This window comes from Myotis davidii, unplaced genomic scaffold (genome assembly GCF_000327345.1).
Source record: "Myotis davidii unplaced genomic scaffold, ASM32734v1 scaffold164, whole genome shotgun sequence".
Lineage (NCBI taxonomy): Eukaryota > Metazoa > Chordata > Mammalia > Chiroptera > Vespertilionidae > Myotis > Myotis davidii.
The window spans coordinates 2,008,597-2,021,999 of record NW_006296417.1 but is presented as its reverse complement, the minus strand read 5'-3'; the positions used below and the strand labels follow the sequence as shown (position 1 = coordinate 2,021,999).

The 13,403-nt window shown below is 49.9% G+C and overlaps 1 protein-coding gene across 3 annotated transcripts in view; it reads right to left on the bottom strand.

Annotated features, from left to right (window-relative positions):
* Nucleotides 1-6,285: 6,285 nt before the first annotated feature.
* The window catches only part of DET1 (de-etiolated homolog 1 (Arabidopsis)), a 42,412-nt gene continuing 35,294 nt past the window's right edge, over nt 6,286-13,403 (bottom strand). For 2 of the 3 annotated variants that reach the window (XM_015569129.1, XM_015569128.1), the window contains exons 3-5: nt 12,793-12,980; nt 11,047-11,238; nt 6,286-7,237 (exon numbers count right to left, since the gene is read on the bottom strand). In XM_015569129.1, the coding sequence (XP_015424615.1) occupies nt 6,775-7,237; nt 11,047-11,238; nt 12,793-12,980 (843 nt within the window). In that variant the 3' untranslated portion in view covers nt 6,286-6,774. Of the gene's footprint in view, nt 7,238-7,301; nt 7,931-11,046; nt 11,239-12,792; nt 12,981-13,403 lie in introns of those variants that run through there. The other variant, XM_006771745.2, reaches the window with a different exon arrangement.

Genomic DNA, 13,403 nt, shown 5'->3' with positions numbered 1-13,403 from the left:
CTGAGGCAGGCGGCCTCTGCCTGCACCGCGGGGACCTGAGAGGTGGCGGCTTCCCATTTTCACCTCATCGATCGGCAGCAGCTGGAAGGGGAGCCCGAGCGGGGTCTGCATTCCCCATGGCCTGGCCGGAAATGGGAAAAGCAGTCCCTTCTCACCACGGGAGACAGGAGACACGGGGAGATGGGCTTGAAAATGCCCGGTTAACCCTTCAAACACTCACCTGCCCGGACCCAGGGCGAAGCCGTGTGGCCCTGAGAGAACAGATGCCGGGCCAACTGACCAGCGCTTTCTACCCATGTGTCAGTCAGGGGCCAGACGTGTGTGTGTGTGTGTGTGTGTGTGTGTGTGTGTGTGTGTGTGTGTGTGTGTGTGTGTGAGTGATATGCAGCCTGTGTGTGTGTGTGTGTGTGTGTGACGTGCAGCCTGTGTATGTGTGTGTGTGATATGCAGCCTGCATGTGTGTGTGTGTGACATGCAGCCTGTGTATGTGTGTCTGTGACATGCAGCCTGTATGTGTGTGTTTGTGTGATATGCAGTCTGTGTATGTGTGTTGCCTGTGTGTGACATGCAGCCTGTGTGTGTGTGTGTGACATGCAGCCTGTGTCTGTGTTGTCTGTCTGTGACATGCAGCCTGTGTGTGTGTGACATGCAGCCTGTGTGTGTGTGTGACGTGCAGCCTGTGTGTGTGTGTGACATGCAACGTGTGTGTGTGTGTGACGTGCAGCCTGTGTGTGTCTGTGACATGCAGCCTGTGTATGTGTATGTGTGTGTGTGTGTGTGTGTGTGTGTGTACACACACACGGAGGGGAAGAGAGATAGAAACATCAACGATGAGAGAGAATCTGCCAGAAGCCTTCCTGGCCCCACCGTCGGGCAGGTCCCTGGGCCTCTGGCTGGGAGAGTGCCTCCAGCCTCCGTGTCCGCTGCCCGTTCTGGTCCACAACTGGGGACGTGCAAAGACACACCTTTCCGAGGCTCAGCCTCTGATGCTCAGAAGCACCTCAGGAGATGCCTGTGGACCAGACGAATGAGCACATACCAGGCGCCCCTCATCACCACCGCGGACGGAGAGGGCGCAGGGGCCACCCCTGAGACAGGCCACCGGACGGGTGATGGGTGCGCAAGCCGGGGGCTCACGTGCTCAGTCCGAAGGGGCCCTACGGGGGACTGGCCTCCGGATGGCAACATGAAGAAGCAGGGTGTCCTACAGATCTTCACATATGCCGAACGCAGCATGTCACTGAGCAGCCCCTCCTCCCACAGGCTCTGGCCGCAGCCTCTGCAGAAGCTTCTGGGAAGAGGGGGGTCTGAAGTCTGGTCCCTGAGCAGCCCTCGCTCAGATGCCCTGAGGCCTGGCAGGGCCAGGGCAGGGCCACTGCTCACACTGCCCTTCCCTCTCCCTTTCTGAAGCCCCTGGAAGCCCAGAGCAGCTGGCGGGCCTCTTGAAATGAGGCTTTCCTTTCCCCTGGCCCAGAGCGGCCCAAGGCCCCCCACACCCTCGTTCTGAGGGGCAGGCTCTGCCTCCTGCGGGGCGAGGCTCTTCCCTAGCTGCACCCCACCCCAGCGCACTTTCCCGGGCCAGGCTGCGGTCTGTGCTGCAGCTGGTGGCATTCCTTCTGCCGGCTCTAATCATGAACTTCAAGGAGAGGGGTGGGCAAGGGCGTTCAAGGCTCTAGAGCAGTGGTTCTCAACCTTCCTCATGCCGTGACCCTTTCATACAGTTTCTCATGCTGTGGTGACCCCCAACCATAACATGATTTTCGTTGCTACTTCATCACTGTCATGTTGCTACTGTTATGAATCGTCATGTACATATCTGATGTGCAGGATGTATTTTCATTGTGACAAATTGAACATAATGAAAGCATCGTGGTTAATCACAAAAACAGTATGTAATGATATGTGTTTTCCGATGGTCTGAGGCGACCCCTGTGAAAGGACCGTTTGACCCCCAAAGGGGTCGCGACCCACAGGTTGAGAACCGCTGCTCTAGAGGCTTCAGCACCGTGTCTGGCTTTGCAGGAGTAACCGGTTCAGATCACTCACTTCCTCTGGAAAATCAGCCCTCGACCTGGGGTTCCACACACCCCCCACCCCCCACCCCCCCAGCTGTGACAGCAGGTGGGCCAGGCACCCCCCTCGCCGGGAGAAGCAATCAGATGTGAGCGCTGCATGTCGCTGGGAAGCAACTGGCAACAGCTGGCTGAGAAATAAATCGTGTCCCTGGGAAAGCATGTTCCTGGCTGCTAATTAAATGTTGCCGAAGCGCCTCTTCCTTCGGGGAGCGAGAGAAATGCGCCGAATTAATGCAGGCAGGAGCAGGCAGGGCGCAGCGGGTTCACACGCCTGCTCCGGCCCCTCCTGCCTGCGCCAGGCAAGACTCAGGGGGCCGGGCTGCAATTGCTAAGCCCCCGGGAGGCTGCTGAAGTCAAAACCGTGGCCTCAGACTAGTCAACTCAACGGGCCCGCAGTGTCTGCCGGTACCCCCTCTACGGCTGCGGGTGAGTGCACTGGGTAGCCACTTCTTAAAGCTCAGTAAGGCCCACTTCCGGGTACATTTCCAAAAGCACTGAGAGGATCTCTAAGAAATATTTGCACACTCGTGTTTATAGACACACTCGTCACGATGGTCAAGGAGTGGAAGCAACTCAGATGTCCTTTGATGAACGGAAGGGTAAACAAAATGCGGTCCTACACGCAATGAAATGTGATTCTGCCTAAAAAGGAAGGGAATTCTGACACATGCTCCAGCACGGAGGACCCCTGAGGGCCTTATGCTCAGTGGAATAAACTAGACAAAAGAAGGGAAACGCTGTGTGACTCCACTCGTGTGAGGTACCCAACGTAGTCAAATGCACGGAAACGGAAGGCAGAACGGTGGTTCCCAGGGGCTGGGGAACTGCTGTTTCCTGGGTACAGTTTCGGTTGTGCAGGATGAAAACGTTGCAGAGATTGCTTGCATAACAACGAGAATATACTGAACACGGCTGCACGCTCATCATTGATGTTTCTCTCTCTCTCTCCCTCCCTCGCTGAAATCAATTAAGTAAATAAATAAACAAAATAAAAATGCATCTCAGAATCGATGCCCTGACGCCCCTTCCCCTGTGAGGTGCACGGCACAGCTTCGGGGCCACCGTGAGCTCTGAATACACGTTCACAATCGGCGACGACAAGCTCTCCGCAGAGCAAGCTCCCGCCGGCCAATGCGTCTGGCTACAAAGGGGGTCCGGGCTGCTCGGGTTTTCCCACAGCCGGGGTGTGCGGGTGGCAGGACGGCACCACCTCCGAGGCCGCCGGTCTCGGGTGGGTGAGCAGGGGCTGCGCCTGGAGAGGCGCCGCGCTTATGGTGCTGGGCTCCCAGGGGATGGAGAGCTGCTAGGAGGGTCGAGGGTCGCGCGCACACCCTCTGTGACACTAAAGAGGCCAAGAGATCTAGAGAGAAGGAGAAGGCAGCTCGCCTTCCTCACCGTCTGGAGCCCTCGCTGTATAAAGAGCTTCCATTCATACTCACTCAATGCCCACGTCAACCCTGCAAAGTAGAAGCTGTCCCTGTTTTACGGGGAGACACTGAGTCTCAGTGAAGTCCTTAGGACACGGCTGGCAGGTGAGGGAGCCCGGGGGGTGCACCAGGCTCACTGCAGGCCGGAGGCGTTCCCCTAATTCCACCAGGACACGCTGGGCGAGGAACCCGCGGCCTGCTCTGCCGCCTGCATCGTGTCTGCCTCAGAATCGAATGCTCCGTGATGGAGGCTTCAGAGTTTTGTGGGGGGTAGTTTTGTTTTTTTAAATATATTTCATTGATTTTTTTACCGAGAGGACGGGAGAGGGATAGAGAGTTAGAAACATTGATGAGAGAGAAACATCGATCAGCTGCCTCCTGCACATCTCCTACTGGGGATGTGCCCGCAACCCAGGTACATGCCCTTGACCGGAATCGACCCCGGGCCCCTTCAGTCCGCAGGCCGATGCTCTATCCGCTGAGCCAAACCGGTCAGGGCAGAGTTTTTTGTTTTTTTAAAAACAACAGAGAGTTATAGCTATAAAGGGTAACCACCGAGCAGATTAATGTTGTAAACAAAATTGCCCCCTGGAACATCCAAATCGCTTAATGTGCTCCGCTGCTGTCAGAGCACGCGTTGCAGAGCGCCGCTATGCTGATTAGCAATAATTATCATCTACTCATTAAGGAACGTCCCAAAGGGCTTCTACAAAGGCACACTCGTGGCTGAGATGGAGTGACTCTGTGTACTTGAAAATAATGAAGCCGCCGTTCTTTTAAAAATTATCTAATTTAGGGTTTTCACTGATTTATGCCGTGCTTGTTTGTGAGGACTCTGAATGGAAGGGCTTCTGCTCAATTTAAAGGGAACCTTTCTCTTCTCAAAGGTCCCGAGTAGCTTTGCACGGATCACTGACAAGTCCGCTCCCGGAAGAGTAGGGATGAGCGGAGAGAGGTTCAGGGAAGAATTTGCATCTGGAAGATATAGGCCCCCAAACTTACTGCTTTTCTTTTTTTAAAAATATATTTTATTGATTTTTTACAGAGAGGAAGGGAGAGAGACAGAGAGTTAGAAACTTCGATGAGAGAGAAACATCGATCAGCCGCCTCCTGCACATCTCCCACTGGGGAAGTGCCCGCAACCCAGGTACATGCCCTTGACCGGAATCGAACCCGGGACCTTTTAGTCCGCAGGCCGACGCTCTATCCACCGAGCCAAACCGGTTTCGGCTTACTGCTTTTCTTAAACATTTTGGTTCCACCCTAACTGGTGTGGTTCAGCGGATAGAGCACTGGCCTACGGACTGAAGGGTCCCGGGTTCGATTCCAATCAAGGGCACATGCCCGGGTTGCGGGCTCAATCCCCAGTGGGGGGCGTGCAGGGGGCAGCCGATCCATGATTCTCTCTCATCGTTGATGTTTCTATCTCTCTCTTTCTCCCTTCCTCTCTGAAATCAATAAACATATTTTTTAAAAAAACAACACAAAAAACATTTTTGTTTCAAAGATCTTTTTCTCCAAAGATCCTTGAGATCCATTGGACATTTGTGGAGAGAAGATGCCAGACTGACTGAAAGCAGCCTTGAATCCTTTAGAAACGACGTTAACATAAGCAAACACGTAGGAGTTGAGAACTTAACGTGGGTCAAGTACTCCATAGGCCGAGCGCTTTATCTCCCATTTCAGGTTAAGTCCTTTTAGCTACAAGAAACCTCCAGGCCAGCTCCGGTGTGGGTGCCGGGACCGTGGGAGAGGCAGGCATCTTACAGAAACGCCAGCACAGGAATCAAGCACCGGGTCTCCTGACAACTGGAACTGAGCTGGTGCCGAGCAGCAGGGACTCAGGACTGAGATTCTCCCCTGGGGACCCTGCCTTTCTCTCTGCACCTACTGATCTGCTCTCACTGCCGGGAGCAGAAAGCCCGATTCACAACGCCTTCAACGGCAGGAAACGTACTGCTCACAGACCTGGAAGTCCAGATGGCAGCCGGGCTCCCAGGTCGGGAGCTTGTCACCCTCGCCATCGGTGGTCCGGGTTCTTCCCTTCATTCCGCCATCGAGAGGGTCCGCTTCACCCTAAGGCTTCCCGAGTATGATCGTAGGGTGCGGGATAGGGGAAATGGGGGGCTGTGTGCTCAGAGAAATGTTGCCCCAAAAGTCCCAGGAACCTTTACCGCGTGGTAGCACTGACCTGAATTAAGTCACGTGATTGCTAACCTAACCCCTCGTGCCGGCTGGCTTTGTCCTGGCTCTAATTCTCGTCACTAGCAAAGAGTACAGGACGATCATAACTGGTTTAGACCAGTGGTTCTCAACCTTCCTAATGCCGCGGCCCTTTAATACAGTTCCTCATGTTGTGTGGTGACCCCCAACCATAAAATTATTTTCGTTGCTACTTCATAACTGTCATTTTGCTACTGTTACGAATCGTCATGTAAGTATCTGATATGCAGGATGTATTTTCATTGTTACAAATTGAACATAACTAAAGCATAGTGATTCATCACAAAAACAATATGGAATGATGTGTTTTCCGATGGTCTTAGGCGACCCCTGTGAAAGGGTCGTTTGACCCCCCAAAGGGGTCGCGACCCACAGGTTGAGAACCGCTGCTCTAGACTCTCCTCCCTCTAAGCCGTCTTCCTAGACTGGCGAGCTGCCTCTGTGAAACTCCTCCCCTGCCCTCCACTGCGTAAGGCCTGAGCCCGTGCACAGGCCTCGCTTCAGGCTCAGTCCCATTCCCCTGGCCCCCACCCCAGCCCGTGCTGCAGCCCCTTCCCAGCGCTTGCCACCCCACAATCTTGTCAGCGCTCTGCAGGCTTCCCCGCCCTTGAACACGCTGGATCTCCATGCAATGTCCTCCGCCCGGGCTCACACACTGCACTCCCGTTCACCCAGGGGCACCCCGCCCCAGCACAGCTTTCCTCCTCGCCTCGTCCTCATCCCTCCACTGCTCCTACAGACAGTACTGGGGCTTTCACTGCTTTGCATGGTAATTCCTTTCATCCGCCTATTTCTCTCCTCAACATCTTGCCACAGCACCTACCTGACTCCTCGCAGGTGAACACAGGTGGTCAGATCCTGTGTTGAGTACTAACTAAATGACAATGATGAAATCGGCCAAAATGTTTTGATGGGGCTTGGCATTTCCTCTCCCATTCCTAGGTCCCCAGGGAAGTCGCTGTGGCTGCTGAAGGGTTCAGGGCCAGCTGTCTGCAGCCATGGCTCCTTCCAAAGCTACCATCACACTCAGATGTCACCCGGCAAGCTTGCTACATGAACAATGGGCACGTTATGAAGATGAAACCTAACAGCCTGACAAGCCCTCTGGAGGAGACAGCTGAGAATGTGACAGGCTGGGGCCGGCAGGTGTTTGCAGGGCAGCTGTGATGGCTCAACCGTCCAGGAAGAGCCAGTCTGATCCCTCGAGGGACAACTGGCGCTTGCCAGCTCCCACTACCCCAACTGCAGTACGTGCTAAACAGCGTTTGTCTCTGCTGTGGCCACAGAGCTGCTCTCTCCCACCTGCACGGCACAGACGGCCCAGATGGGCGCATGCTTCCACGCGAGAACATGCAATTACGCCAGCCCCTGCAGCTGTAGCAGTTCCCCGGAGAAAACCCAAGGGAGGGAAGCAATCCTGGCAGATGACTATCTTCCATGCTGGCACACACACTTCCTTCTCCCAAGAGCAGCTGCTGGATCCACGGCCTCTGGCGCCTTTCACAGTCCTTCCTGGAACCCGTGTATTTGAAAAGCATTTGGTGAGATCAGAACATAAGGCAGTCATCAAGCAGGATATATTTCAGTAAGAAAATACCAAGGCTTTATTCTGTTTTCTTATAAAGACAGCCCTGCTTGTTGGCGAAGTAGAAAGGGTGTACACAGTTCTCGCGAGTAAACATGAGTTACCTGCTACAGAATGCAGACATAATGCCAAGGAAGGGGCCCGAAGGGGGTAATGCTCTCATCTTCATAGCAATAAAATGCAAATTAAAACAGAAATAACTGAACCTAATTAGTGCTGGACATTCCCACAGGGAAAAAGCAAGAGGGCTCTAAAACAATCAGTAGTTTTTTTTACACAATAAAGACTTCCGTCAGGCTGAGCCGCCCGCACTCCCCCCTCAGCCCTCCCCATCTGAGGTCCACGGGCCCGTCTGGAGCGTGTGCTTTAGTCCATGAGACGGGAAGGGAAACGTCTTGGAAGACCAGGGAGGCTGGCTGTGGGGAGGCCCCTACGTGCAGCAGTGCCGCATGTGGAAGTTGACGACATACTCAGCATTAGTCCTCTGCACAGAAATCGCAAAGGGCTCAAAGGGGTGGAACGTAAAGGCAACAAGGCGTCGCACTGTGTGGTTGATGGGGCGGCCCAGTAAGCCTGCCTGGATCTCAAACTTGAGCAGACCAGAGTCCCGAGCATAGAACCTAAACAGAACGAGAGAGAGAGAGAGAGAGACAGAGAGGACGGTGTAGATACTCACCACCACCATGAAATGTGCACAGCAGGAAATCCCCTTACACCAGCCCCGGCTCATCACAACTGCAAAATCACCCGCATCTGGTCACTCATTTCAGGGGCAGGGAGATTACGAATCTTACTATGTTGTCCTAAGCCAACGGGTCACTTCTCTTTCCCAAGACAGCCCTTAGCTACAACCCTAATTACAGCCTCCCCCTTTCCCAAAGCTATCTACCCCAAAACTGTCCACGCAGAAATGAAAGGTGAGCCATGTACTAGTATGCAATTTGAAATTTCAGGTAGCCACATTAAAAAATGTTTAAGGTGAAATTAAGTTTAATAATATATTTTATTTAATCCAATATTGACATCCAAAATATCATTTCAATCTACCGTCAATATAAAATATATTAATGAGATATTATACATTCTTTTTTGGACTAAACCTTTGAAATTTGACATGCATTTGACACTTGAGCAAACCTCCCCTTGGACTGGCCACATTTTAAGTGCTCAATAGTCACGTGTGGCTAGTGGCTACCACAGAGGACAATGCAGATCTACACTCATATTTGAGTTTTTTGTTTTTAAGAATAAATTCTTTTATTAAATTTACAGAGAATAGACTCTATTGGAGACTCTTCTTTTCACACACAAAAACAAAATACTAAGTAGTTTTTAATTTTTTATCTAATATAGTAAGACTCAAGGTGCTCCCTCCGCCCCAGCTCTTAAATACCCATAATGCAAAGTAAGTGCCCTGTGGTAGTGAGAACTACAGATGATCAGCGGGGTTGAGGGTTAATTGAGGGTTTCTTCTAGAAAATGAAGAGCCTGAATTAAATAACTCTATTTCCCCCTTTGGGAAGCAAATATATAATAGACATAAATATATTCATATCCTTTTGACTCAATAATTCCATTTCCAAGAATTTATGACCTCAGAATTTAAATGAAGTAAATAGTGACATGAATAGAGATGGCTACTCCAGCATTAGCTCTACCGGGGAAAAAGCAGAAAGAGAATAAATGCTCAGTAACAGGGGAACAGTGAAATTAAGTACGGTACATCTACCCGATGGAATAATAGGCCCTCATTACATGCGTCATGTAACTGTGAGGACCATGTAACAACATGGAAACCCATTATAAGGTAAAAGCCGACTACGAAGTATCATGCTGACCACCATTACAACTGTGAAATGCAGACGTGCATGCTGGCAAAGACTAGAATGGAATGCCCAATAAGGTGTCCTGGCGTTACCTCTTCCTGGGCTTTTAGTATCCTCACAGTTCCCGTTTTAAATTACAAGTAAAAAAGAATTACAAGAAAAAACCTTTCAGTCAGGAGCGATGGCATTTCCAGGTGTGTCTATTAGGTTAACTTTCCCAACTGGAAAGGCGGGGAGGTCAGGAAGGAGAGGACGGTAGCTCATGCCATCTGACCACATCGTCAGTCAGGAGCGATGGCATTTCCAGGTGTGTCTGTTAGGTTAACTTTCCCAACTGGAAAGGCGAGAGGTCAGGAAGGAGAGGGCGGTAGCTCATGCCATCTGACCACATCAAATGAGACCCGCTACGTGCTTTCAGTGTGTGAGAGCACATTCACCTCACCCACACAGTCCCCACACGCAACGGGCTTATAATTTAAAGTGAGCTCCGAGCTTCTACATCTAGCTATCCGTTTACAGGGAACATGGCGGAATGAGAAAGATGGTAACTACTACTCCCGGGATGCAATGAGCAAAATCTAGGATGTGTGGGACGTTACCGGATGAGCAACCTGGTTTCCTCAACACTTTTGCTGCCAGGAAAATGAGAGGGAAACAGAATGTACAGAATAAAAAAGACAAAAAAACAGTGGCCACAGGCAGTGTAGGCACCTTGTGTAGATCCTCATTTGGAAGAAACCAACTGTAAAAAGAATACCCACGAGACAACAGGCTACTGTGAGATCTGATTCGGTATTTGGGGTTGTCAATCAAGTTTTGCTCACCTTCTCCAGATGAAATCGTGGTAATGCGGTTGTATTTTAAGCCCCTATCTTTTAACGATTCATTCTGAAATATTTAAGAGGAAGTGTTGTGACACCTGGGGGTTAAGTCAGAATCACCCAGGGTGGCAAGTCGCGAGGGGAGAAAGTAGGTGGCGGCAGGAAGACGAAACAACTCTAACCACGAGCTGATAACTGCTGAAGGGAGGTGATGGGTATGTGGAGGCTTATTATGCTCTTCTATTTTTTATATATTTAAATTTTTCCATAATAAAAAAATTTCAACTGGGCTTTGGAACTGGACTGCAACTGGGGTGATCAACTGTACAGAGTTATTGTATACAAACCTCGTTTATACACATGGAAGCTGCATTATGAAATACTAACTGCACTGTTTCTACGTGAAAAAGGCTCACGCTCCATCTCTGAGCGCCAGGAACACACCAGCTGCCCTGAAATAGCCCCAGTGACAATGGTGACAACTGCCCCCAGCACCCTTACAGCCCACAGAGCAACACTCGCTCCCGACGTGGAGACAGGTGGGTCTGTGAACCGGGCGTCTATGAGGGAGGGACTGGCTGTCAGAGGCGAGCTACACCCTTCCAGCAATAATACTGAAATATTTTTACAAGTACATTTCCAATCTACATCCCCAAACTCCCAAAATGAGGAAGCTGAGTTTCTCTAAAACCTCCTGTTCCCCATACTGTCCCTGCTATCATTTCCAGTAGGTAACAGGGGGGATGCTATCACTTGAGCTGGATAAAACTCCAAAGGCTGAGCCATAAACATCATTATGAAATGGCATTAGATTACTGAATGGAAAGTATGGTTTCCTGCCCTGGATACCTTTGAAGGGAAACACGTACCTGAGTGGGTGCTTTGGTGAGAAGCAGAGTAGAAGCTGTTCATTATGAGACTACGGCCTATGTGACCAGAGCACCCACCACATCACAGAAACAGCCCCCTTCCACTTCAACCCACGAGTAGGAGGACACAATCACATGAAACGATGCCCAAGAAGAGAGAGAGAGAGAAAGCGGGCAGGACGGGCCCTGGACCACGAGCGGGTAACTGCAGACGCTGTACCTGATAGGATGGTCGCCACACGTCTTGGGCCGCTCCATGACGGACACCCACTTGTCATCGTAGCTGAAGAGCGACAGGTCGAGGTAGGGGCTGCCGCTGTAGGACTGGGCGCTGATGGGGAGCTGGCCCAGCAGCCGGCGCACGGCCTCCGTGTGCCCCCCATACTTGGCGTTCACAATAGTGTCTTTAAACCTGAAAGAAAGCACCCGTGATGAAGGCTGTGTTTGCGGACACACTTTTTTTTTTTTAAATGACCAACGGATGTCTAAAAACAATTCATTCTGTCAATGAAAGTCCGGATATTGACCGCAGTCAGAACTCGCACATAGCACAAGCCTGGCTAGCAGAGAACGGAATTAGAAATGGGGAACATTACTTTAGAAAAGTTAATTATTAAAAAAAAAACTCTACAAACAAGTTTAAAATGCATATAACTGCCCGGTGCGTGTGGTCGGTATCTGGCTGCTGGCCTGTGACCCTGGAACTTCCCTTTCCCGTCATCCTTGGAATTCTCTCTGCTGCTCTCCACTGTCAAACAGCACCATTCTTTTGTGTTTCTTGGTAAAATGCATCTTCTAGATGCTTCCTTAGAAAAGGGGCATGGGAGGTAATTATTTGAGACAGCATGTCTGAAAATGTCTTTGCTCCATTGATTATTAGAATTCTAAATTAGGAGTCATTTTTTTGGAGAAGTCTGAGGGCAGGATTTTAATGGCTTCAAGCTTTCAATGTTGTGACTGGTCTGTCCAATGCCATTCTGATGACTTATTTTTTTATATGTGAGATGTTTTTTTCTGAAAATTTTTACAATTTTCTCTTTATCCCCAGTGCTTCGAAGTTTCATGATGACATGCCCTTCACTTTCTTGATTAATCCTTCCGGAATTAGCCAGATAGTGGGTCGCCTGGGCAAATCCTCTAGCTTCTTTTCCATCTTTTCTCTCCCATTTTTATTCTCTTATCTTTTTACATTACTTTCTTGGAGAGTTCTTCAACTATATCTAAGAAATTTTAAATTTCTAAAGCGTCACTGTTCTAGGAATGTTGCTGTTCTTATGGTTTGAATTATTTCAGTCACCACCACATGTTGTTTCTTTATTCCGTTTGTTTTAGTTTGATCTCTATACCTTTCAAGACAAAGATTTTCTTAAATGACTCATGATCCTTGATAACTTATTTTCTCTGAAACATTTCTTCTAACCGATAATGGATCCATTTTCATTTACCGCCACCAAAAGATTTTTGAAGACTATAAAATTGAGCATTTAGACCAGGGGTGGGCAAACTTTTTGACTCGAGGGCCACAATGGGTTCTTAAACTGGACCGGAGGGCCGGAACAAAAGCATGGAGGGAGTGTTTGTGTGAACTAATATAAATTCAAAGTAAACATCATTACATAAAAGGGGACGGTCTTTTTTTTTTTTTTAGTTTTATTCATTTCAAACAGGCCGGATCTGGCCCGCGGGCCGTAGTTTGCCCACGGCTTATTTAGACCAATGTGTTCCCTAGAAAAAAAAATAATTTTAATTTATATGTACATTATATTTTGATGCAGCAAAGTATGATAAGATGATACACAAAAGGTTACATTAGGAGAGAATTCTGTAGGGGAGATGACATGGATATATGGAATGGAGGACAAGATTGTCGCATGGTTTTCTGAAGTAAATGACTACTGATGTCACAGCAACAAATGAAGAAAATTTAAGAAAAATGAGGCCTGGTAAGCCCGGTGGAACAGCTTACCGGCGCTGGATCTGCCTTGCAAAGTTGTTGCTGGAAGCTGAGCAGGGAAACTGGACTTCGCTGTGCAGGGTGGCGTTCCGGAAGAGGTCACAGAAGTTCTCGAAGAGCTCCAGGAGCTCGTCGGACGTGTTCTCGAACACCGCGATCACCTCTGTGGTCACCATGTTGTACACCACAAAGAAAGATGCCTGCGGGGGACAGAGAGCGCGAAGGGAGGCTGAGTATAACGCCAGGCCTGGCCAACGTCACTAGGCTGGGAATTCAGGCTACCCCAGGGAAACATGAACCACCTCCGCTCCAGCACCACGGCTCCAGCGTGGCTCCCCGTGTTTCTGGGAAAAGTGGGGGGGCCTCGGAGGGCTTTCTTAGTCAAGGCTTCGTGTGGCCCGATGTCCCACTGTATCTGTGCTGCTGAAATGACTGAATTGGCCAGCATCTAGGTGTGGAAAGGCTTTCCATCTTTCATTTCCAACTGTGCAAATTCAGAATTTTTCCTTCCAAGTGTTTACTCCCTACTTGCACCCAGCCCACCCTGAGACAGATAAAAAAAAAAAAATGCTTTCTTAAAATGCCAGATTTAATTTCCTTCCTTCTGAGAAAGTGAACTGAGG